The sequence below is a fragment of the Liolophura sinensis genome, chromosome 12 (assembly GCF_032854445.1).
Source record: "Liolophura sinensis isolate JHLJ2023 chromosome 12, CUHK_Ljap_v2, whole genome shotgun sequence".
Lineage (NCBI taxonomy): Eukaryota > Metazoa > Mollusca > Polyplacophora > Chitonida > Chitonidae > Liolophura > Liolophura sinensis.
This window is the reverse complement of record NC_088306.1, coordinates 4,225,149-4,252,376: the sequence shown is the minus strand read 5'-3', so window position 1 is coordinate 4,252,376 and position 27,228 is coordinate 4,225,149. Positions and strand designations below refer to the sequence as shown.

The 27,228-nt window shown below is 40.2% G+C and overlaps 1 protein-coding gene across 1 annotated transcript; it reads right to left on the bottom strand.

Annotated features, from left to right (window-relative positions):
* Positions 1-690: 690 nt before the first annotated feature.
* LOC135479072 (alpha-1,2-mannosyltransferase ALG9-like) lies at positions 691-27,059 on the bottom strand. Its single transcript, XM_064758791.1, has 17 exons — positions 26,757-27,059; positions 24,686-24,818; positions 23,227-23,361; positions 21,659-21,729; positions 20,708-20,870; positions 20,079-20,140; positions 19,350-19,437; positions 15,069-15,174; positions 14,707-14,795; positions 12,866-12,902; positions 10,215-10,291; positions 9,538-9,609; positions 8,470-8,599; positions 6,707-6,857; positions 5,414-5,543; positions 4,288-4,418; positions 691-2,032 (listed from the first exon to the last, which is right to left on the bottom strand). The coding sequence occupies exons 1-17, from the start codon at positions 26,843-26,845 to the stop codon at positions 1,885-1,887; spliced, it is 1,812 nt and encodes a 603-aa protein (XP_064614861.1). The 5' UTR covers positions 26,846-27,059; the 3' UTR covers positions 691-1,884.
* Between the last annotated feature and the right edge of the window lie 169 nt (positions 27,060-27,228).

Genomic DNA, 27,228 nt, shown 5'->3' with positions numbered 1-27,228 from the left:
GTGGTCACTACATTTTCCACCGTTAGCAAGTTAGCAAATTTTGTACCGTTATGGAAATCTTGAACGTCACCGAGGTCACCGTGATGAGGTAGAGAAGGCAAAAGCCTTTGTTTCTAATGATACTTTCTACATATGCATTCTCTCTATCTAAAGAATGCAAATGATTCTGTTTTATTCACTTATTTATTTCCTTTGTCTGATTGGTGTTTTACGCCGTACTCAAGTGTATTTCACTTATACGGCGGCGGCCAGCACTGTGTTGGGAGGAAACTCGGCAGAGCCCGGGAAAAACCCACGACCCTCTGCTGGTTGCTGGAAGACCTTCTCACGCCGTAGATGAAGCCATCATGAGCTGAACAAACTTAAAACGACCGCACTGGTGAGGGGCCCCTGGGTCATTGTGCCTGGCTAACCACCTCGGCAACGGAGGCCCACACATGATTCTAATCAACGGATGAAATAATTTTATCAATGAATGCTGATTAAATAGTTTTGCGTAAGGCCAGTAGTGGCGAAGCCAAAGCTATGCAAGTTAATATGTACGTGGTACAAGCTCCAAAGATCAAGCTTGTCTAGTGGTTGCGGAAAAGTAGAGCGAGCGTTGAGAGAGTCAAATGCACTGTAAGGAGAATGAAATCTAACTCTACACCCGAGAGAAATTCCAACATCCAGCTTTCCCTGCTGAGCTTTCACTGTTCTTGTGGTCTTCTACAGATGACGTAACATGTGTAATGTGCCGTGGAGACCAGCTATAGGGAAGTTCCTCACTTCTAGGTAATGGACTTTTGGTGGTAGAGGGTGCTCTATTGTGTGGTCTTCGTGGCAATAAGAGGTCGACGGTGCTCTATTGCGTGGTCTTTGTGGCAATAAGTGGTCGACGGTGCTTTACTGTATGATCTTCCTGAAGTTCATTAGAGACAACTTGCCTTCCCCCAATACAAACGTAGGCCCTACGTTACATGTGGGAGAGTTCGCCGGTAAAGGTCAAAGGTCAGCACTCCATTCCCCCTATCGCCTAACTATAATGTACTGACCGTCATCGTATCAGTAAAAAATTCTTGAAAATAGTGTTAAACGACATCAAATTAATAAATAAATCAATACATAAACAAGCATACAATCGCGACAGCTGTGACATTCCAGGTATCTGTGATTTCATGTCATTTTGCACGCAGGACCCTTGTTAGAAAATGATCCATGTTGAAATATAGGCCCAGTTTCAAACACAGGGTGTCACATACTTTACCAGCTAACCGACAGACAGAATAACGAACTTACAAAGCTGCTTAGTCGCAGCGAATGAACATTTATACACTAGCACAACCACCATCTGCTGGATTTGAACCACTTCATCTAGATTTAAAGCATAAAAACAGCCCATAAGCTTCAGATCTGAATACTACTCCATGGCCATGAAAGCTTTTCTCTCAATTTTGCACCAAAATGAGTAAATTTTCCTTTTTAACTCCCTTAGCCTTTATTTTAAAATGTCTCCCATTTCATACACCTTGAACACAGTTGTCCCAAAGTCTTTATCTTTGCCCATGTCTGCCCATTTACATTTATAGTACAGTTTCCCCACAAGCTTTTGTCTCAAAAATGCACCTGAACATAGTTACCATGTTTGTTCTCAAATTTATACCACAAAACAAAGAGATCTTCCAGACATAATGCACACCCCCATCCCTTCACCCAAAGGTACAATTTGCTACAACCTCTTATGCTTCTCTTACAAAACTTATGATGGCACAGCCGACAATCCTTGAAAAACATGACACAGATGCAGCCCCGCAGTTTTCAAGCTCCAATTGCCCCTAAAACTGCACCTTTTTGGGGTGAATTTTCAAGTCGACTATTCTCAGAGAGAATTTCCGCTGCAGATGGCTACCTGGCAGTGCTGCGCGATTTCTGGGCACTGTTGGCTTTACTGGCTCTCTTTGTGCGCTTGGTCCTCAGCAGGTTGTAGTCCACATACGAGCAGTATTTGGCAGAAACAAACGGAATGAAGAAAGCCCTAAAAAATCTGTTAGACCTGCAAAAGGAAAAAAAAAGAAGGCCACAGGTACAAATTTGTTTGAAAGTTCAGGTGAACAGATTTGGTGAAATTGCCAAGGTTTAGATTCTCAATGGTTTATTTGATTATTTCATCGAAGTCAAATCCATACTTTAGAATTTTTCTCTTATAATGAGTCAGATTTTGGGAGAGGAAACCAGGTTGCTCAGGGTAAACTGCAGTCCTTTCCAAGATACATGACAAACCTCCTGTCTTAGACTCACAGTCAAACCTCAGAGTTTGATTGGTTCCATCTGCTTCATTCGTGCAGGGATAATCAGCTGGGGTGTTCTGAACGGCACTATAATTCATCAGGTAGCAGAGTATCAGACAGATAAATGATGAGATCCCACTTGCCAGCTGGCTGTGATGCACATCTCAGACTTTAAAGAAAATAACACATTTATACTACCTATACCTTAAAACAAATGACCTATACTTAAGGCTAAATAAAATATCTCACTTTTCTGCCAGCAGTGCTTGTTATTTGAGTATTTAACAGTTAAACATGCAAAACAGTCAAGCTTAGAAGTCTTCTTTAGGCTGCCATTTAAACAGATTACATACATCATCATGCTTAGCTTTGCCCAGTGGCTCTTCAGGGTATGGCATTCCAGACCCATTTTGGCAGTCTACAGCCACACATGTAGGCATGACGTGACCCTCAACTACATGACCTTAAAATCCCTAATTATAATGATATGCATACATATTTAGCTGAGCCTGGAAATACACGTTAATCCTATGGTGGGAGTAAACCCTTAAGCCCAGTGATGTCACAATGAATTATCAACAGGAGGAAAGGTGGCTTTTCGTTAGATAAGCCTAAAACATGACAGAACTTATAAGGTGCCTAGACTCTGTGGATGTGGTAGAAAATGACAATGTTTATAACCGCTTTTTTTTCTCTTACAAAAACTTTAAAAATCTAAACAAAAAAAAAATCTACAGTTTGTATAGCTCCTTCATTTGAAGAATAGGTTGTGTTCTTTCTTTTTAAGTGAAGATAAAAAAGGAGTTTACTCAGTGAAAATGGGCTCCCAAGCCCTTTGTAAAGGGAGGCAAATCTTGTGACGGATGAAAGAACAGTGCTGTCTACCTACTAGAATAACAATGCCAGCTATGATCACTTGAATTGTTACTGAAACAACTGATACATACTCCTAATAGCATGTGTTGTTCTCTACCTTTTGCTTCACATCACCGCCATCACTAGACAAGTTTGACCCTTGGAGTCTGTGGGGTGCACGTAGGCTTGCTTAGACTTAGCCTCATCACTGGTGTCCTTTTGCGGGACTATTTAATCAGCATTCATCAATAATACTGCTTTAGGTGTTGGTTAGAATCATGTTGTACATAGTTTACATAAACAGAATGCATGGGTAATAATTATTATCAGACACAAAGGTTCAGACGGATTGATTGTGTTTTTCGACATCGCTTCCTGCCTCATCACTGTGACCCAGTGACCTCGCTGATGGTGGCAGTGATGCAAAGAGAAAGGCTGGAGAGTGATGTATGCGCTGTAAGGAGTATGTAACTGATATTGTTTTTCAAGTAGGTAGAGGGCACTGCTGTTTCATTAGTTACAAGGTTTGCTTCCCTTTGTAAAGGACTGGTGAAATCTTTACGATTTCTTTGAAGACTTTACTTTGCACAAGTTGCAACTCTAGGTTATGGAGGATGCTATTGTCATGACTTTTTGAGAGGTACTGGCACCAGGATCGCAAAGCCCTTTGGGACTTACGGCAGACTTTATCTTCATTTCAAAACAGTTCACTGCACTAAAACTGAGACTTACAACCTTTAGTCTGTCTTCATAACCAATATTTTGAAACATTCTGTGAATGAGAGTTAATGGGGTGTAGACAACCTAATTTGCACTGTTTTATAAAGCTTGTATCTCTAGTGACACAAACAAATTATTTTAGCACCATTTTGATAATAACTGTATGCTTAAACTCCAATGAAAGAAGTGCTTTCGTGGTTGAAAAGGTTGAAGATTTACGGTACCTTAGAAATGTTTATTTTAATACTTCGTGTGGTGAATGACATTTATCACAAAATTAAAAATTTGCATGAACGTATGGACTTAAGCTCATGAATAATACCACAAGTTCAGGCTATATCTGACTCAAGTGTACGACCGTTTTTTTTGATTCCGGCAGTCAGTACCAGGTCCTACGGAACTGTCCTGACATGCCTGAGTGGATTTTCCTGACACCAGATCTTACCTGCTGTTGTCCAGGAATGGATAAGACGCGAGGATCTTCCATTTGTCTTTCTCCTGTGAGAAGCGAGGCTGAAGCACCGACTCTTCCGGCAGGTCTAAATCCACCAGGTAATGACATTTGCTGATGTTTGTCTGAAATTATTTGCAACAGTCTGAAGAGTTCAGAAGAGTTATATGTTGACTGGCAGATTAACTGGCTGACTGATTGGTATCTCATGTTATTCGATTGGGGTTTTACCCTGTCCTCAAAAATATTTCACTTATACAACGGCAGCCAGCATTATGGTTAAAGGAAACTGGGCAGAGCCCAAGGAAAACCCACGACCATCCGAAAGTTGCGGGCAGGCCTTCCCACGTACGGCCAGAGACTTGAGAGAGGAAGAGAGGTCATTGTGTCGTACTGTCGTGCTAACCCCGTCTGCCACAGAGGCCCCTTATTTCACATACACATGTATATGATGCTGGTACATGTAACTGTCATGGCTGAAGACAATCAGAGTGTTCAGAATAAACCAACGGCCTTTGGCAAGTCATTGACAAACTTGTTGCATGTTGCAGACTGACTTCACTCAGAATAATGTGATACTGATATCACACATCTCAATTCTCCTATATCTGAAAAGTTCATGTATAAAGTGACAACAAACACTGCATTGCTGATGTCAATGAATTGTGTCTAAAACTTTCCTGCTTGTCTCACATACAAGACATATGGTTTTAGTGCTCCCCTACATATATCACTAATAATAGATGAATGCTTGCAGTACTCACACATCTGAAGGGCTCTAACATCACTAATAATAGATGAATGCTTACAGTACTCACATATCTGGAGGATTCTTTATATTTCTATACATGATGGTTCCAGTGCTTACATATTCAGAGAGTTCTTTATGACATCCAGTACATGTACTTACATATTCAGAGGGTTCTTTATGACATCCAGTACATGTACTTACATATTCAGAGGGTTCTTTATGACATCCAGTACATGTACTTACATATTCAGAGGGTTCTTTATGACATCCAGTACATGCACTTACATATTCAGAGGGTTCTTTATGACATCCAGTACAAGTACTTACATATCTGGAGGGTTCTTTATTACATCCAGTACACATACTTACATATCTGGAGGGTTCCTCCAGGTTCATATCGTTCATGTTTTCTGGTATCCTTGAAGTCGCATCAGGTTCTTCTCCGTATGGTTTTGGCAGCTGACCCTTGAACTCTGACTGAATGAAGCGCAAGTGCCAACTGAAACAGTCCGTTCCAACAAAAAACAGTTGTGTTGCTATCGAAACTTAACTATGGAACAATCAGGAATACATTAATGACCGTGCCTTAATGCCGCATTGCCAGAATTACAGCCATATCATGGCAGAACTACTGTTATTCTTCAAACTTTTCGCATGTATCACAAGTTGTTTATTCTAGCATAATCTGAAGGTATTATTCTGTGTAGACTGATCAAATTATACTGTGAAGTTCTGAAACTGGACAATCCAACTAATGTAGTTTTTTCATAAGCGAACAGGAATTAGGGTACTATTGGGTAATACAGAAAGATCCGCTATAATGACCAATATCATGTGGTGCTCTTCTGATTTATTTATTTATTTGATTGGTGTTTTATGACGTACTCAAGAATATTTCACTTATACGACGGCGGCCAGCATTATGGTGGGAGGAAACCGGAAGAACCCGGTGAAACCCACGACCATTCGCAGGTTGCTGGCAGACCTTCCCACATACAGCCGGAGAGGAAGCCAGCATGACCTGGACTTGAACTCACAGCGACGTGTTGGTCTTCTGGTCAGATACTGTCTCTACAATATGCATCTGACTAAATGATGACTGTGTATAACCTGTGTTTATTGCCATTGGCTACAGCAGTGGCAAAGATAGGGGCAGTGAGGGCTATTTATGGAAAAAGTTCAGAAATCTTCTGACAGAGGAGACTCTATTTATATATTGGTTTATTTATTATGTTTTACTGTTGATGGCATACGCTGTAAAATACACGAACATCACATGGTGTAAGAAATTAAGTTTGTGAATTTCTGGTAGGCATGTTTCATTATTTTTTTTTTTCTTCAATTTGTCTGGAGTACATTCTAAAGCATAACAGTTATAACATTTATATGTGAAAGTGATTCCAGAAATTATTTAATAAAGAATTCCCCTCCAAACACCAGATTTCATGATAAATTCATGATTCCTTAATACAGACTTACATTTCACATGAAACAAATATAAAAAAAAAAAAAGTCAAATGTTAAAATGCTGAGTCCAATTCCACAAATGGGGCCGGATTTTAATAATAAAACTTTAGGTCGATAGGGCAGATGGGTTTTTCAGTGGGTAGATGGTATTACCCAACACAAACAGCTTTGACATGAATATCGTACTGGACTCACTGTTTTGCAGGTAAGAAGAAGCTGCTGGGGTAGCGGTACCACTCCTTGCCGATACAGACATTGACGGGTCGGTCCGCGGGCATGGTGTGGATATGTGGGTCAGACATGACCTTTGTCAGCTCCAGGAAGATATCCTGAGGGGCGTGGTAACCTGTCAGTGGGAGGAGTTAACAGAAATGGGTGACAGATTGATTGACAGTGACTAAGGCTTAAAACAAATGAAAAGTTACTGAGCTCCTACCATGAGCACGTACCACTCAATGACCTACAGTAGAAGAGTGACAGAATTGAGGAGGCTGATTTTGTTGACTCAGGTAGAAGTGAGAGAAGAGTACAAAATGAGGTTTGCATAAAACAGATGTGAATGGAGACTGAAGAGAATAACATCTGACTGACTGTGAAATTGGGGTACAGGTAGACTGAAACATGATTCATTAACAGGAGCAGCTGACTGACTGAAAATGGTGCAGACTGAGAAGTAAGATACTTTAGAAAATTTAATGGTACAGATGTGGGAGTTGATAGCTTAATCATTTCATTGATCTCTCAGAGTATAAACTGATCAAATAATCTGGTTTTGTTTTCTGCTAGGTGCCTGACAATCCCCTCCCGCCCCCCTCCCCATAACTAGGGCCTTATGCAGACATTCTGTCATGTCTATAAGACAGCATGGAGACCACATGATTTACTTCATAACAAACAGCATGGTTAAAAACATTTCTACCCCTACGGTTACAGCAAAGGAAATGCCTACTTTTGAGTCGCCGTTAGTGGTAGTCTATTCCTTGCATTTCTGTAAATTTCAGCTTTCCAGACAGGGCATTTCTGTGGCGCTTACCTGATTTTTTAAGAACCCTGACTGCATTTAGAGACACAAATCCCCACAAAACTGTCCTCAGAGCATCAAACCATTTAAGTCCCTAACGCTTTCTCACATAACTTTCATGAGCCTTAATGTAGACTCAGCCTACCTTGATGTAGAATCTGCTTACCTTGATGCAGACTGTGCTTACCTTGATGCAGACTGTGCTTACCTTGATGTCAACTGTGCTTACCTTGATGTCGACTGTGCTTACCTTGAGTGAGTGAGTGCTTGGGGTTTAACGTCGTACTCAACAATTTTTCAGTCATATGACGACGAAGGAATCATTAGGGTGCATGTACGTGTAATGTGCCTCCTTGTTGCAGGACGGATTTCCACCGCTCTTTTATTTAGTGCTGCTTCACTGAGACTGACTTACCGGAGGCAAGTAAGACGCCCCACCCGAGCCATTATACTGATACGGGTCAACCAGTCGTTGCACTATCCCCTTCATGCTGAACGCCAAGCGAGGAAGTTTCAACTTCCTCTTTTAAAGTCTCAGGTGTGACCCGATCAAGGATTGATCCTGGATCTACCGGTCCCAAAACGGACGCTCTACCAACCGTGCTATCTGGGCTGGTTGCTTACCTTGATACACTGTGCTTATCTTGATGTCGACTGTGCTTACCTTGATGTCAACTGTGCTTACCTTGATGTCGACTATACTTACCTTGATGTAAACTGTGCTTACCTTGATGTCGACTATGCTTACCTTGATGTAGACTGTGCTTACCTTGATGTCGACTATGCTTACCTTGATGTAGACTGTGCTTACCTTGATGTCGACTATGCTTACCTTGATGTAGACTGTGCTTACCTTGATGTAGACTGTGCTTACCTTGATGTAGACTGTGCTTACCTTGATGTCGACTATGCTTACCTTGATGTAGACTGTGCTTACCTTGGTACAGTGCCACAGATCTGGACACTGACAACACTGCAAATATGATGCCTGTTGCTATGGCAATCCAGTTACTTTTTTCTGTGTAATGACTATAAGCAGTTCTGGGAGTAAGGAATGTATACAGCTTCTGAAAAAATACAAAAGATACGATTTTTGTCCAAAGAAGTCTTCCTCAGTTTCTGATAAGATTCTCTAGATTCTGAGAGAAAAAAGTCTGAAAATCCACGAAATCATCTTGAAATTGCGTTAAAATGTCTCAAAAATAGCACCAAAAGTATGAAATTAGAACAGTATTGCCTGAAATTATTACAGAATACATAAAATCTGCTATTTCAAACAGAATGTCTACAACTAAATGAAATTCAACAAAACTCAAAGGAGAAAGAAAGGAGAAAAGGAAAAAAAAAGAAACCTTCAGAACATCCACTTTCAAATTTGTATTTATTTATTTGATTGGTGCTTTACTCTATACGCAAGATTATTTCACTTATATCATGGCAACCAGCATTATGGTGGGTAGAAACCGGGCAGAACCTGGGAGAAACCCAGCACCATCCGCAGCTTGCCGCCAGGCCTAACTACGTATGCCCTGGAAGGAAGACAGCAGTGGCTGGACTTAGTGACTGCATAGGTGAGAGGCTCCTGGGTCACTGCGATGCGCTAGTCAACTAATCACTAGGCCAAGATGCAATAACATAAGTTTCATGTAACATATTTGTTACAGAAAAAATCTTCTGTATGAAGACTTTTGAACTGATTGATTGATTGATTGGTGTTTTCACGGATATAAAGGCAGTCAGGTTTATTGGGCTTATTGCATGGAGCAAACTGTAATGTCTGGAGTAAACTGTAATGTCTGGAGTAAACTGTAGGGCCTGGAGAAAACTGTAGGGTCTGGAGTAAACTGTAATGTCTGAAGTAAACTGTAGGGCCTGGAGAAAACTGTAGGGTCTGGAGTAAACTGTAATGTCTGGATGTAAACTGTAGTGTCTGGAGTAAACTGTAGTGTCTGGAGTGACCTTTGACATTTACCAAAACAGTATCATGCTGCTGTGGGCCACATACCTGGACGTAATCCACGCACAGCGCAGCAGCCAAAGCAAAAAATGGGTAAATAGGGAATAAAAACCTCTCTTCCTGAAAAACAAAACCAGGCAAAAATTACCAAAAGAATATGATTTAATCAGAACAGAATCAAAAACAGCCAGCCATCCCATTTTCGACAACTCAAAATAAGCGGACAGCTGTGACACTGTAAGATGGTGTCTACTCGGTATCAGACTTGAAGAGCATGTCACTATGCTGTCTTAAATCATTCGCATATTTACATCCAGAAATTAACTTCCACAACACTCATGTTTCTAATAGATGGTCAGGTTTCAGAATAGAGGGAACAACTAACCAACCAAGACATCCTTTCCCATACATGTAGATTATGTGACATACTAATTTAAGTAAAAGTGAGCTAATGATCTCAAGCAAACTTTATGTAACACTGCCTGAATAAAATAGTGGCCATTTGATCTCTGTCAACTGCTTTTTGGCAATCTAACTGGAATGAATACAAAACATTGGGATGGTTTATAACTGTATTTGCACTGAGGCAAGAAATAATATTTCACTTTGTGCTTTACAGTTTGATCAAGAATATTTCACTTGTACAATGACAGCCAACGTTATGGTGGGAGGAAAACGGGCAGAGCCTAGGGGAAAACCCATGACAATCTGCTGATTGCTCTCACCTTATGAGATCTTGTGAAGAAGATCAAAATCCAAATATACATAGGTAGGAGGCTAAGCCACAGAGGCAGCTGACTACCTGTGGATAAAAACCAAAAACACTCCTTTATATAGCACCAATAAAACACCTGAAAAGCTTGTTCACTTCTCAAGGACCATATCACTGAGCTTCAAATCAAAGTCAGTTATTAAAAGAAAACACAACAAAAGGCTAACAGTATGTACATGTATGTGCTGATAAAGAATCTCACACGCATATTAATAAACATAACCTTTTGTCTTTGTAATGTTCCATAACCGAGAAATCACAGTCCAAACCAACAGCAAGTAATGAGAGTGAGTGAGTGAGTGCTCGGGGTTTAACGTCATACTTCACAGTTTTTCAGTCATATGACGATGACAAATAATGAGAAAATCAAAAGTGCCACAATGTTATCAGTCTGACCAATCAGTTGCGAGCTATCTCTATAACCTGAAAACACAGCTGTTTGTGCATACTCCCCCTGAACCCTGATTTGCCTTTTAACAATATGTGCATGGGAGCGACGAGACTACATGTTCCTAGTTCCTTCATCATGGCGCATCCCATGGCCTCGTAAGAATTCCAGATTAAAAATTAATTTATAGAGTTGCCGAGCACATCAGAAAAAAATGACTCCTGGCTTTTGGGTCTCCATCCACTTCTCTTCCTGAAGTCAGGTTATATTATTTGTTGTCCTCTCTTTTACGTTTGGCAAATAGCTTTTGGAGACATGGCAAGAAAAAGTCCACAAGTCAGACAGCATGAACGAAATAAGGTTGGATGGAAAACATGATAAATAAATTAAAACCAACTGCTTTCAAACTTAATCTGAGGCTACAGAAAATAAAACTGCACACAGGACAAAATTTGGAGCAATAACCTCACTGAAATCAACATCAATGGGAATCATACAGAAAACACTATATGTCCAAAAGTTACAGTACTTCTTGAGGATTGAGCTGCTCTTCAACATAGCCTGAGGTTTCACAAAATGAGCCTGCACTCAAAACTGCACTGAGGGTAAGCTGATACTTGGAGCAGTCATTGCATGAAAAGCAACATGTGCCAGACAAACACAAGAGCATACCCAGATTATTATCCCGCATCAGACAAAATACTGCACTTTTCATTGGCCAATAACCGTCACATGGGGGTACAGATATATTCTTGAATCCTGCAGATGTCAAATGTGTCTGCTGGGTAGGTTATCTCCCTTTGTTGGGTTGTGAAGACATATGAGAATTACTAACGCCATATATTTGCTTATCCTGTTGCTGAGTAATCATGTAACTAATAATTAGCTTATGATTTTAATATGGAAGCATGTGACAGCAGACCAAACAGGAAGTATGTGACAGCAAACCAAACAGGAAGCATGTGACAGCAGACCAAACAGGAAGCATGTGACAGCAAACCAAACAGGAAGCACGTGACAGCAGACCAAACAGGAAGCAAGTGACAGCAGACCAAACAGGAAGCACGTGACAGCAAACCAAACAGGAAGCACGTGACAGCAGACCAAACAGGAAGCATGTGACAGCAGACCAAACAGGAAGCACGTGACAGCAGACCAAACAGGAAGCATGTGACAGCAAACCAAACAGGAAGCATGTGACAGCAAACCAAACAGGAAGCACGTGACAGCAGGCCAAACAGGAAGCACATGACAGCAAACCAAACAGGAAGCACATGACAGCAGGCCAAACAGGAAGCACGTGACAGCAAACCAAACAGGAAGCACGTAACAGTAGACCAAACAGGAAGCTTGTGACAGCAGACCAAACAGGAAGCATGTGACAGCAAACCAAACAGGAAGCACGTGACAGCAGGCCAAACAGGAAGCACGTGACAGCAGACCAAACAGGAAGCATGTGACAGCAGACCAAACAGGAAGCATGTGACAGCAAACCAAACAGGAAGCACGTGACAGCAGGCCAAACAGGAAGCACGTGACAGCAAACCAAACAGGAAGCATGTGACAGCAGACCAAACAGGAAGCAAGTGACAGCAGACCAAACAGGAAGCACGTGACAGCAAACCAAACAGGAAGCACGTGACAGCAGACCAAAAAGGAAGCATGTGACAGCAGACCAAACAGGAAGCACGTGACAGCAGACCAAACAGGAAACATGTGACAGCAAACCAAACAGGAAGCATGTGACAGCAGACTAAACAGGAAGCATGTGACAGCAGGCCAAACAGGAAGCACGTGACAGCAGACCAAACAGGAAGCACGTGACAGCAGACCAAACAGGAAGCATGTGACAGCAGACCAAACAGGAAGCACGTGACAGCAGACCAAACAGGAAGCATGTGACAGCAAACCAAACAGGCAGCATGTGACAGCAAACCAAACAGGAAGCACGTGACAGCAGGCCAAACAGGAAGCACGTGACAGCAAACCAAACAGGAAGCACGTAACAGCAAACCAAACAGGAAGCTTGTGACAGCAGACCAAAGAGGAACACGTGGCAGCAAACCAAACAGGAAGCTTGTGACAGCAAACCAAACAGGAAGCATGTGACAGCGGACCAAACATTTTCATGATTTTAAATTCAGATTTAAAGATTAACCATTATAGGATTGTTGTACACTGTTTAAAATTATATTCTACCTTGGATTTATACTCACTTCTGGTTGAAGTCTTCACCAATCGTCCAACACAAAACTGTACAGGAAGAGGAAAAACAAAACAAGAAACTCATTGGTGAGAGGCTCCTCGGTCATTGCGCTGCACTTGCATTTTAACCACCTCTGCCATACAGAGCTTCATACATCAAAACTACCAACCAACGTCCGCCACCCCCCACAATAAAAGGGGGGGGGGAATGTTGGTTAGTAGTTTTGATGTATGAAGCCCTGTATGGCAGAGGTGGTTAACATGCCAGTGCAGCGCAATGACTGCTACTAACCAACATCTGCCCCGCCCCCTTCTTTTATTGTGGGGGGTGGTGGATGTTGGTTAGGTTAGTAGTTTTGTTGTACGAAGCTCTGTATGGGTAGGCAGACCGACAAGCCTTATTGCATCATGTGACTTGTCAAGTATGTTAAACAAGTTTTGGTGACATTACTTTACCAAACACCTGTCTCAAGATATACAAATAAATCTTCTGAAGTTCACAAATGTTCAGATGCTAATTTTCACCATCGTTCGTCTACTCTAAACATAGTATACTAGTATGTAATCAAAAAAGGGTTTCCTAACGTCACTGACAAGTCACAAGGTACAGTAAGAATTTTTTACCTGAATTTGGTGATAGAAAAAAGTTTAAACTTTCCTATTATGCTATAGTTTGCACTTTCACATCTATGGGATTTTGGGGTCGAGGAAACCCCAAGTGCCCTGGGTAACCTTACGTTGTAGACAAGGAAACCACAGATAGTGACTCCTTTTGCATATCGTCCTTACGGTTTGACTGATTAGGCCAAGATCGAATTTATGTTGTAGACAAGGCAACCACAGATAGTGACTCCTTTTGCATATCGTCCTTACGGTTTGACTGATTAGGCCAAGATCAAATTTATGTTGTAGACAAGGAAACCACAGATAGTGACTCCTTTTGCATATCGTCCTTACGGTTTGACTGATTAGGCCAAGATCGAATTTATGTTGTAGACAAGGCAACCACAGATAGTGACTCCTTTTGCATATCGTCCTTACGGTTTGACTGATTAGGCCAAGATCAAATTTATGTTGTAGACAAGGAAACCACAGATAGTGACTCCTTTTGCATATCGTCCTTACGGTTTGACTGATTAGGCCAAGATCAAATTTATGTTGTAGACAAGGAAACCATAGTCAGTGAGCCCATCTGCATATTTCCTACTTAGATTTATTTATTTATTTGATTGGTGTTTTACGCCGTACTCAAGAATATTTCACTTATACGACAGCGGCCAGCATTATGGTGGGTGGAAACCGGGCAGAGCCCAGGGGAAACCCATGACCATCTGCAGGTTGCTGCAGACCTTCCCACGTATGGCCGGAGAGGATTCCTACTTAGAGTTTTAAATGGTAAACTGAGCAGGCCAAGATGAAGTCTATGTTGTCATCAGGGAAACCACTGATACCCTCATTCCTCAATCTTTTCTCATATGAAAGAGCAACTTTCAGTGCAAACTATGAAGCCACATTTGATTTTGGAGACAAAACTACACTACTTGGATTGGCCAGTGTCAGGGCTTTAAAAAAAGCCTAATTTTATCAGTTAATACTGAATAATGCCTTCGGAACATGCAATAAGGCTGAAGAATTACAGTACTGAAGAATTACAGTACTGAAGAATTACAGTACTGAAGAATTAGAGTACTGAAGAATTACAGTACTGAAGAGTTACAGTACTGAAGAATAACAGTACTGAAGAATTACAGTACTGAAGAATTACAGTACTGAAGAGTTACAGTACTGAAGAATAACAGTACTGAAGAATTACAGTACTGAAGAATTACAGTACTGAAGAATGTTTACTTACTGTTAGAGGTAAACTGACCAAGGCCAGGATGAAAGCTATGTTGTAATTGAGAAAACCGTTGATGAAGTAAAATGACATTGGTGCCACTCCTGAAAAAACAATATGAATTAGTACTTCATTTTAGCTTTGTTTTATACAGTAGTCAGTGCATGGTCAGTCTTGGGCTACCTAGATTAAGGTCAAAGAGAGCAAGATTCAAACACGAGTACTCACTAATCAAGGTTCTGTGATAGATTTAAAGCCATTTTTCCAGAACATTCCACTTTAGAAAACTTTAGTTAATTTTACAAGTTAGAGAAAATGAACACAAAACTGACAGAAAACACACATACAACAACAACATCACAAAACAGAAAACTTACCATAGAGATCAGCCCCATGTTCACTAAATACATTATAGAGGATTATGTTCAATGGAGCTATTACAATTTTCCCATAAAAGTGGTGATCTATATGACCCATAGGGACCTAAAACAGATGAAAAGAAAAAGTTTTAGGCCACATCTGAATAACCATTAAATCAATACTATACTAAATCAGACATAGGTTGTTTTATGGTTTTTGACAATCAGATGGAAATCAGACGTTTTTCAAAATGGAAGTAGGCAGTGTGATCTTGTGCGAACACTGTATTCGCCCTTCACATTCGCCCCGACAGAACGCATTTCAGAGGTAAATAAAGGACATTAAATCTTCAATCTGCTGCTGAAATTTACAATTTTTCCAAAAAGTCATCATCCTACCTCTAAAATAAACCTTTAATCACCTTTTTCAGTCTCAACACATCTTTCAGCATTAGACAAAATGGCTGAGATATTCATAGATGCATCGCCTACATTAAAAACTTCCAAATCCCATGACCTGATTAATCTGAAGGAGGCACTTATCGCACTACATAGTACAAAGATCTGTAAGTGGTGTTTCCAGCATCATTTTCTGAGCCTTCTGAAAGCTTAGTCAGAAAGAATTTAACTGACTAATATACAGGTGACGATATTTTCCCAGATGGAACTTAAATGTTCTTGTATCCTACAATCTCGGTGGTAAATGTCACCACACATGTACCCCTGCAATACTATTTGGGGAAGATACTAGGCCTAGAAAGCAGACGGTAAGAACAGCGGATCCTGCAGATTATGACTGCAACTGAATAAACTTGTCGTAAATAACGCAGAAGTTAAAATGGCGAGTTGTCAACTACACAGCCACCAAGAACGGCAGAAAAAAGTTTACCCCCACAAGTATTCGTGATATAATTAAGGTTGGTTCTCTGCATACTGTTGACATTATTACACTAGATACCTAGGTTCTCCAGGTTAGTCAATGCGATCAGCTGAATTTTCATACTGTGGCAGCACAGATTAAATTCATCCCAGGACGGAATTGCGTATATCCATTGATGATTGCCAGTGGTCGATTATTCGGGGGGTTGATGTTTTGTGGTCATTACAGTACATGTACAGATAAAATCTACCCATGTGATTACGATTTCACAGTCATGGTTACACCAGCATAACTTTGGAGCCAGGTTCTTTTAGATCACGAATTTATGGCTGCTTGTGTTAACAAGTTGATCAGTAGAACTAGCGCTTGATTTGCACACATATCTGTGGCCGCAAAAATGGTGGACTAAACCGAGCCATCTTAATTAACTTAGGCCACCAAAATTGGCGGGTCTGAAAAAGCTGTCCAAAATGAAGCCGCCTTAGTTTAGGTCACGATATTTCACTAGTATAAAATGTTCAAGCTGACCAGAGCCACCAATATTTCCTAGTTCAACAGTGGCTTAGGGGTTTATCCAAATGAATAAACAATTAGTATAAAACGTTCAAGTAGACCAGAGCCACCAATATTTCCTAGTTCAACTGTGACTTAGGGTTTATCCAAATGAATGAACAATTAGTATAAAACGTTCAAGCTGACCAGAGCCACCAATATTTCCTAGTTCAACAGTGGCTTAGGGTTTATCCAAATGAATGAACAATTAGTATAAAACGTTCAAGCTGACCAGAGCCACCAATATTTCCTAGTTCAACTGTGACTTAGGGTTTATCCAAATGAATGAACAATTAGTATAAAACGTTCAAGCTGACCAGAGCCACCAATATTTCCTAGTTCAACAGTGGCTTAGGGTTTATCCAAATGAATGAACAATTAGTATAAAACATTCAAGCTGGCCTTAGACACCAATATTTCCTAGTTCAACAGTGGCTTAGGGTTTATCCAAATGTATGAACAATTAGTATAAAACGTTCAAGCTGGCCAGAGCCACCAATATTTCCTAGTTCAACTGTGACTTAGGGTTTATCCAAATGAATGAACAATTAGTATAAAACGTTCAAGCTGACCAGAGCCACCAATATTTCCTAGTTCAACTGTGACTTAGGGTTTATCCAAATGAATGAACAATTAGTATAAAACGTTCAAGCTGACCAGAGCCACCAATATTTCCTAGTTCAACAGTGGCTTAGGGTTCATCCAAATGAGTGAACAATTAGTATAAAACGTTCAAGCTGACCAGAGCCACCAATATTTCCTAGTTCAACAGTGGCTTAGGGTTTATCCAAATGAATGAACAATTAGTATAAAACGTTCAAGCTGGCCAGAGCCACCAATATTTCCTAGTTCAACAGTGGCTTAGGGGTTGTCCAAATGAATGAACAATTAGTATAAAACGTTCAAGCTGACCAGAGCCACCAATATTTCCTAGTTCAACAGTGGCTTAGGGGTTGATCCAAATGAATGAACAATTAGTATAAAACGTTCAAGCTGACCAGAGCCACCAATATTTCCTAGTTCAACAGTGGCTTAGAGTTTATCCAAATGAATGAACAATTAGTATAAAACATTCAAGCTGGCCAGAGCCACCAATATTTCCTAGTTCAACAGTGGCTTAGGGGTTTATCCAAATGAATGAACAATTAGTATGAAACGTTCAAGCTGACCAGAGCCACCAATATTTCCTAGTTCAACTGTGACTTAGGGTTTATCCAAATGAATGAACAATTAGTATGAAACGTTCAAGCTGGCCAGAGCCACCAATATTTCCTAGTTCAACAGTGACTTAGGGGTCATCTAAATGAATGAACAATTAGTATAAAACATTCAAGCTGACCAGAGCCACCAATATTTCCTAGTTCAACAGTGGCTTAGGGTTTATCCAAATGAATGAACAATTAGTATAAAACATTCAAGCTGACCTTAGACACCAATATTTCCTAGTTCAACAGTGGCTTAGGGGTTGATCCAAATGAATGAACAATTAGTATAAAACGTTCAAGTTGGCCAGAGCCACCAACATTTCCTAGTTCAACCGTGGCTTAGGGGTTGTCCAAATGAATGAACAATTAGTATAAAACGTTCAAGCTGGCCAGAGCCACCAATATTTCCTAGTTCAACAGTGGCTTAGGGGTTGTCCAAATGAATGAACAATTAGTATAAAACATTCAAGCTGGCCAGAGCCACCAATATTTCCTAGTTCAACCGTGCCTTAGTGTTTATCCAAATGAATGAACAATTAGTATGAAATGTTAAAGCTGGCCAGAGCCACCAATATTACCTAGTTCAACAGTGGATTAGGGGTTTATCCAAATGAATGAACAATTAGTATAAAACGTTCAAGCTGACCAGAGCCACCAATATTTCCTAGTTCAACAGTGACTTAGGGTTTATCCAAATGAATGAACAATTAGTATAAAACGTTCAAGCTGACCAGAGCCACCAATATTTCCTAGTTCAACAGTGGATTAGGGTTTATCCAAATGAATGAACAATTAGTATAAAATGCTTAAGCTGGCCAGAGCCACCAATATTTCCTAGTTCAACAGTGGATTAGTGTTTATCCAAATGAATGAACAATTAGTATAAAATGTTCAAGCTGGCCAGAGCCACCAATATTTCCTAGTTCAACAGTGGCTTAGGGTTTATCCAAATGAATGAACAATTAGTATAAAACGTTCAAGCTGACCAGAGCCACCAATATTTCCTAGCTCAACAGTGACTTAGGGGTTATCCAAATGAATGAACAATTAGTATAAAACGTTCAAGCTGACCAGAGCCACCAATATTTCCTAGTTCAACAGTGGCTTAGGGGTCAACCAAATGACTGAACAATTAGTATAAAACATTCAAGCTGACCAGAGCCACCAATATTTCCTAGTTCAACAGTGGCTTAGGGTTTATCCAAATGAATGAACAATTAGTATAAAATGTTCAAGCTGGCCAGAGCCACCAACATTTCCTAGTTCAACCGTGGCTTAGGGGTTGTCCAAATGAATGAACAATTAGTATAAAACGTTCAAGCTGACCAGAGCCACCAATATTTCCTAGCTCAACAGTGACTTAGGGGTTATCCAAATGAATGAACAATTAGTATAAAATGTTCAAGCTGGCCAGAGCCACCAATAGTTCCTAGTTCAACCGTGGCTTAGGGTTTATCCAAATGAATGAACAATTAGTATAAAATGTTCAAGCTGGCCAGAGCCACCAATATTTCCTAGTTCGACAGTGGCTTAGGGGTTATCCAAATGAATGAACAATTAGTATAAAACGTTCAAGCTGACCAGAGCCACCAATATTACCTAGTTCAACCGTGGATTAGGGGTCATCCAAATGAATGAACAATTAAAGCTGTGTTGACTTACTAAAATCCCAACGGCTCCAGCCACACACCATTTTATAAAGAAGATGACTTTCTTTTTCCTCACCACAATATCCCAGGCAATCGGAGCTCTGAAACAGGCACAGTCCATTTTATGTAAAATTCAAATCTTATAGGGTTAGCTTTGAAAGTTCTTATTGAAAAAAAACTCAATAAAAACCTCTCCACATAACCTATTTTTGAGTTTTGAGAGTGTTTTACTCACTTGAAAAAAAATTTTGATTTATCTAAAAACATAAATCAACTGTTTTCTCAGACACTGTTTATTGACATTTTATCTGATGTTTGCTGTAATTTACATAAGCAATTTTCATGTTTTGCTTACACGTAGCTCTGCTTGATACATCCTATTTATAGAGTCACTTTAATAGGACAATGTTTTCTGAAGTTTGACTACTTTCCTTACTTACAAGTAATCAGGCCTTTATGTGCTTATGAAAGAGCAGTTTTACAGGTCAAACTTTTGGCCAAATACAGTACTTTATGCTAGTGTTTCCCTCACCTGTAAAGGAAGATTCTTGAGTTACGGCGTAAAACAGTCAAGTAAATAAACAAATTAATAAATGTAGCTTTTATGCAACATTATATTGAGAATGAAACTATTCTACTCAAAGACTCAGTGGGTAAAAATGTAACCATAGCAACTAACGAACATAAAAACTATATAAATACTGAGTGTGGACATGATATAGCTGTTGTACATCAACCTTACCCCAAGATTCCTGCAAATGGCCAGCCCAGTATGGCACTGGCAGCAATACCAAGGATGGCCACCTAAAACACAGAAACTATTTTAACACTTGACTGGAGTTAAAAAGTTTTACATTAGAATGGCATGCTTGGGATTTTAAGTCATCCATAACAATTATGACGACGAGCAGTCATTAGTCATTGTGTGCAAGGCAAGGCAAGTGCATGCCGTCAAAGTGCTGCCGCACTGAAGTATCATGCCGAAGACACACCAGGCATGACACCTCACCCAGTCACATTATACTGACACCAGGACAAACCAGTCATGTTTCCTTGCTCTAAACTCTCCATGCTGAGTGCCAGGCTAGGCAGCAACAAGTTAACATAACAGTACATGTAGATACATTACAGTGCAAGGCATAATCTACATAAATGATCCAAGGGTTGATATCCCAAAAGTACACACTTTTCATTCACTTCTCTTTCGTTTACTGTTTGACCAATGTCAGGGACAAGAAAAAGTCTGTGTGTTTGATATTGGTTAACTTTAACAGGCATTCATAAGCGTTTATTTGAGGTACATGATCTAGTAACAGTTCACTGTGAAGTACAGATTTTAAATTTCATGTTCACACAGTGCACAACACTTACCTGATTGTTGCCTAGGAACCAGGCTCCCATGGCAACCATGGTGAGGTACATGGAAAAGCTGCTAGGCAGAAAGGCGGAGCTTGCGATAAACATTCCCGTGGAGAAGAGGAGGAAGCAGAGCATGATGCGGCCCGTGTTGGCTCCAAATTGCTTACATACGCCCCTGTAGGTGGAGAAACCATGAATAACTCACCACAATCCCAACTCATATTTTTGTATTCAAGGCCTCATCCATTATTCGTTACTCAGGATAAAAGTTTGGATAACTCATGCAAGAAATTCTAGTCCACAGAATATGGAGTGGAGGACACGGATCAGGTTTATAACAGGAGACTGTGACATTCTCAAGGGAAGCGGAAACCACGCAATTTACACAAAGAGAAAACAACCACAGCTCTTCATGATGAATGAAACCAGCTGGTGTACTATTAGTTACATAATTACTCAGTGATAGGATATGGAAATATATGGTGTCTATCATCCTCGTATTGGATTTTTGACACCATATGAGGATAACCGACACCATGTATTTGCGTATCCTATCACCGAGTAACCATGTAACTAATTTATCCTGCAAAGACCCGTCAATTCAGTGCAGAAGACCAATGTATAAATGAATTGCTTCAGCGATGTGACCATTGTTGATTGTTGTCACAACATAACAAAGGGAGATAACCTACTCAGCACACACATTTCACGTCGTCTGCAGGATTCCAGAATATATCTGTACCCCACGTGACCGCAGTTGGCCAATGAAAAGCGAAGTACTTTGTCTGATTCGGGATAATGTATTCTATGATGTCACAAGCCTTCTATAAAACAAGGGCGTAAAATTTTATCCATACTGGAACACAGGTGCCCTCTTCCTATTGATCAATAATGAGACCGTGTTTAGGGTAACCGAAGGATAAAGCCTATTACCCATTAACATGCGTGTATTCATATACTCACTTGTAGAAGTAGACTTCACTGAGAGCACAGCAAATGGCCAGCACACATCTCAGGACATAAAACAGAACAATCTGAAACCAAAAGTATGTAGGCCTATGCATGCTTGGGGTATTATGTCCTGCTTAACAATTTTTCAAATGACGAGGAGGAGTTAATAGATGAGTGTACATATACTGTTTCTTCTTTTGGTAGGGCAAGTCAATGTTGCCAAGTCCGCTTCAGGGGTGGTAGATCCAGGGTCAATCCTGCGTCATACCTAATACTTTAGAAGAGGAAGTTGGAGCTTTCTCGCTTGGCATTCAGCATTAAGGGGGTAGTACAACAACTGGTTAACCTGTATCAGTATAATGGCTCGGGCGGGGCGGCTTACTTGCCTTCGGTACGTGGCCTCAGTGAAGCAACAGATAATAGAGCGGTGGAAATCCGTCCTGCAACAAGGAGGCACATTACATGCTCTCATTACAAGGACTCCTTCATCATCGACTCACACAAGAGTTCAGGTGAACACAACATACACCCCAAGAAATGCATTTGTTTGAAATGTATAAAAGATTCCCAGCAGCATTGCGGTGACTATAGCCCCTGAGGGGAATCTTCATCACAAGTGAACAAAGGTGTCCAACTCAAATCCAAACTTTATGTGGAAAACAGTTGGAGTTGTAGCCCAGACACTAAATCATTTCTATTTATGTAGTATATATAAGGAAAATGGCTATCTGGTTACCATGACAACTGCAAAAATGGACAAATGTGAGTCGTGACACATCATCATCTGTGTGTGTATGTATGTATTCACCAAATATGAAAGCTTTACGCAGAAAACCGTTGGAGTTATAGCCAGGACATGAACATGGACAGACGGACAAAATCACACTGCCATAACACTCTCCACCTAATGGCGGGGTCGTACAAAAATTGTTACGTACAACAATAAACCCCAAGCGCTCACTCACTCCGTGTCGCCAAAGTGCTGCTGCCACTGAAGTATCGTGCCGCAGACACCAGACATGTTTGGTGAGAACAGAATTTCACAACTAGACATTTCACATTCCTCTTCCGCAATTCTCATGATCATCAATTACCATACGGATCTGGCTGAATTCCCTAAATTGGTTTTTGATTTCAGTTAAAATAACTGATGGCCAACAGGACTTCAAATATTCATTTTCTGAAAACTTAGATCCCTGAAAAACAACACTCCACAGAGAAAATTGTTTCTTTAATAAAACAAAGAATAAGACAAAGTATTACAAATAAAATGCCTATCCGGGCTGTACACCTCATAACAGACCTGTATCCAACAATCCACTAAACATGACACAGTGTATGATAACTGCCCTAATCCAGATAAAACCCCACTGAAGCCAGAATGAACTGGAATCGACTGGCTCTCCAAACAATGTCACAATCTGTAATGTCATGTGTTTCTTGTGTACATACACAACTTGTTCATATCAGTTAATAATGTCAGAAAATTTATGTTTGTTTAAATCAGCTTTTAAAATTTGCTTTTTAACCTTGAAACTTTCTGCAGAAGTCTAACTTCCATGGCTACAGATCAAACTTACCTTGTTAGACTGGAAGATGAAGTTGTATATATAAACTGGTATTGCATGTAGGACTAGATAAGTATAGGACCGTATTGCATACACAGGTGAGTATTCCCAGGTCTGCAGGCCAGACCCAAAAACCACATAGTGCAGCTGAAAATATAATGGCATGATTATGACACAAAGTCAAGCGACAAATTTTAAACATTTTTTTTTTTTGGCCCTATTTTTGGCATGTGGCAACCAAAGTATCATCAAGCTTTTTCTGAAAACAAATTACACAGAGCTGCACATATATCATTTCTGAATATTTATTTGATTGGCGTTTAGCACACTGAAGAAACACATCTCAGCAGTGTGATATATGGCCAGGGAAAAAAAAATTCAAAAAAAATTTCAAACATTATCATATTCAATGAAAAGTGTTAAGTAAAATTAAAATGAATAAGTAATGGGAGTTTTGATTTCATTTATTTATCCAATTGGTGTTTTACATCGCACTCAAGCATATTTCACTTATATGATGACAGCCAGCATTATGGTGGGAGAAAACCGGGTAGATCCAGGGAGAAAACTAGGCAGATCCTGGGAGAAAACCGGGCAGATCCTGGGAGAAACCTATGACCAGCTGGAGAGGAAGCCAGCATGAGTTGGATCTCACAGCGAACCCTTTGGTGAGAGGCTCCTGGGTCACTGCACAGCGTTGGCATGCTAACCCCCTCTGCCCCCACCCCCACTCCCACTCACCTTGTAGTTTTGCTTCTTACTTTTAATTAGAGGTCTTTCCACTCATATTTACTCTAAATTTCACTACCTTTTACTTTAATCAAGATCAAATTACATATCTCTGCAAAATCTCTCAATACAAATGGGGGATTTCATGACATCTTGAGATATCCAACTGTCTCTTATGCTTTACTGTCAACCACCCACTGTCTGTGTGTATTATCACTGACTTGTTTTGCTTATTATTCATCTGTTTACATCTACGTTGTGGCCCCACTGTATGTTCTGACAATCTTAGTATGATATACCAGTTCATTTAACCTGTTCTTAAGGCTCTGTCCACTATACCATATTCAATTTACTTTAAAAACATTGTCTCCTGTATATATATGCCATCTTGTATAATTTCATTTATTCTTGAAAATGGTTTAAATAAAACCAAAACATTGAATCATCCAGTGCCTTGCATCTTTTGTTGGAGTTACCACCATACTCTGCTGTCCGACGGTTATCAGTGGAAATGGCAACATGGAGCTACATGTATACCTGGTGTATAACATAATTTAGATTTGCCTACATTCGAGAGATTGGGGTCCACGTGGGAAACTGTCAAGGAAGAGGAAGAACCAATGGGATGGGGGTAAGGGGAGATGTGTTTACTTGGGCCAGGTGTAGAGAGGACAGAGAGTGACTGTCGCGCTAGTACTCCCATAGACAACAAACTTATATGCCACATAGTGAATGTACTTACTGGCTCCCAGTAGTTGAAGGTTTCATCACAGTCTGTGATGATGCTCCACACAGCTGCACAGAGACGAGCAGACAGAAATGTTTTAAAGGCTGTGTATGCAGAAGGGGTCCAGGGCTGATAATAACTGTCTCTTCTGAAAGATGCATATCAAATACCTCACTAAACTTGCGGTGACTAACCTATTACCCTACTAAAACAGTTTTCATCACCTGGAAACTGTGCACAAGAACCAGGCATATCTTATTGTTCTTGTATATGATGGTGGCCAGCATTATGGTGAGAGGAAACCAGGCAGAGCCCAGAGAAACCCACAACTATCCACAGGTTGCTGGAAGACCTTCCCACGTACGGCCCGAGAGGAAGCCAGCAAGAGCTGGACTTGAACTCACAGCGGCTGCATTGGTGAGAGGCTCCTGGGTCATTATGATGTGTTAACGCGCTAACCAATTCAAGGCCCAATAGGAATATGAATAGGTATAGCTGTGTGACAGATCTTTAGCCATACTCCCTACAGCGCCTGTGTCGCTCTCTACCCTTCGCATCACATCACTCTCATCAGTAGCAAATTTTGTACAGAAATCTTGAACAACGCCGAGGTCACTATTGTCACGGTGATGAGACAGGAAGTGTTTGTCAGAAGACACAAACAATCTGTCTCAACCTTCGTCTAATAATACGTTATCCACATGCATTCTCTTTATTTAAAGAATGTGCAACACGATTCTAACCAGAACCTACAAGAATTTTATTGATGAATGTTGATTAAGTAATTCCGTGGAAGGACACAAGTGATGAGACTAATTCTGAACAGGCCTTCCTGCGTCTCACGTGTTCCAAAGATTATGTTTGTCTATTGGTGGCAGTGATGTAAATCCAAAGGTAGAGAGCGACGAATGCACTGTAAGCAGTATGATTTTTAGCATGTTTTGAATGGTTATCATATGTCTGAGTAGTCAGTCTAGATGGACTCAGTGTGCCATTTTAAAATTCTGACATTCATCATTACATTGAGTCCAATACCACCTATCAAACAAATCGCTGTATATCTGCGCATTCCAACCTGCTGGAGCCGATCTCAATGAGGTCCCTACTCACGGGGCCCAAACTTACCTGCACTAAAAATACATGTTCTTTTTTATACCTTTTTGGATTGAATAAAGAAGGATGAAGTTGTTCATCCAGATAACAATCAAAATATAACAGTTTTTAATTTTGAGGATTTTAATACCAAAACTTAGTTGCATTTCAAACCCAGAAGTAGGTCACGTTACACTTCAAAATCGCTATCGAGGACAAGGCACTCGGTACTGGCAAAGTTCTAAAAGTCAATGTGACCACCAACGCAGCAAATTAATTAGTTTCATAAGTGAGAATGGTAAATTAAGAGGATAGTATCAGTGATTCCACTATGAAAGTACATATTAATGAGCAGAGAAGGTGAGTTAGATTGCCAAGAGTGGGATGGAGATTGTTGAAATCCATGCCATGGCCAGGCGCTGACGCACTGAGTGTTACGATGAATGTCAGAATTGTAAAATAGTACACTGAGTCCATCTAAATGCACTAATGTCTGAGTGGCTACTGTAAGACTTGGTTACGGTATACTGATGGCCAATAACGCTGCTGTTTCCCCTGACCATAAGTCTACGTAGGCATAAAGTGAAAAACTTCCTTATGCTACATTTTATTACATTTATAATTGTATGTAGCTTAAAGATGAAAATGTTGGTGTGACAATTTCATAGCTGTGATGGCCGAGTTCTGTTTCAGCATTACTGATTGCAATTTTGATGTCATTTTTTTTGGCAGATTATAGCTAATGTTGATTTAAACAAACGTGAACATCCGTATTGTGACTGATTGATTCAATTAAAGTTGAGTGAAAAAAGACCGCTATTTTAAACGGACGAAACTACTGTCAATCACGCCGGCAATGTCAGAAAGTGTGGGTGGCACGCATAACAGGTTTAGTGTCTAGTTAAAAATTAAGAAGAGTGTGCCAACATCTTATCAATGTACACAAATCTCAGCTGATCAACCACTAGTTACGAGAAATTGTACGTAAAATAACCTCGTATCTGATCGACTGCTTTTTGTGTCTTCTATCGCCGATGTGGGTTTAGAACCTCCACGTTTTTTCACGTGTTCGTCTGCTGACATTTTGACTCGTTGTCGATGTTGTTGTACTTGGTCAAAAGGCGTTCTCAGTGATCTCGGAGTGTCAAGTTCCGTTCATCAGCTCACATGCAGTACTTGAAAGACACCGGTTTTACACTTTAAAACAGACCGAATCACCATTATGAAATCGTTCTCTTTTTTGTAAAAGTTGTTAGTTAATCATTTAAAGCCAACAAATTATCTGATTTTCGAGAACCCGTCGATGAACCCTTTCTTCCTCCTGCGAAGAAGAGCTCTTATATAGTGTACAAGGTTCTGGCGTTTTAAGAGAAAAATGTACCGAGAAAAAGTAAATATGATAAAACGTAAAAATGTATTCGTTATCCTGAGTTACTAAAGGAATAAACATCTTCAACAAATAATTG

What these genes read in the sequence shown, in the direction of transcription:
- LOC135479072 (XM_064758791.1), bottom strand. Translation starts at nt 26,845, where the DNA reads ATGTCAGCAGACGAACACGTGAAAAAACGTGGAGGTTCTAAACCCACA. An exon ending in AGTGAAGTCTACTTCTACAA is followed by an intron (nt 20,871 to 21,658) that starts GTGAGTATATGA and finishes CTCCACCTACAG; the next exon opens with GGGCGTATGTAAGCAATTTG. An exon ending in GGTGAAGACTTCAACCAGAA is followed by an intron (nt 10,292 to 12,865) that starts GTGAGTATAAAT and finishes TTTTATCCACAG; the next exon opens with GTAGTCAGCTGCCTCTGTGG.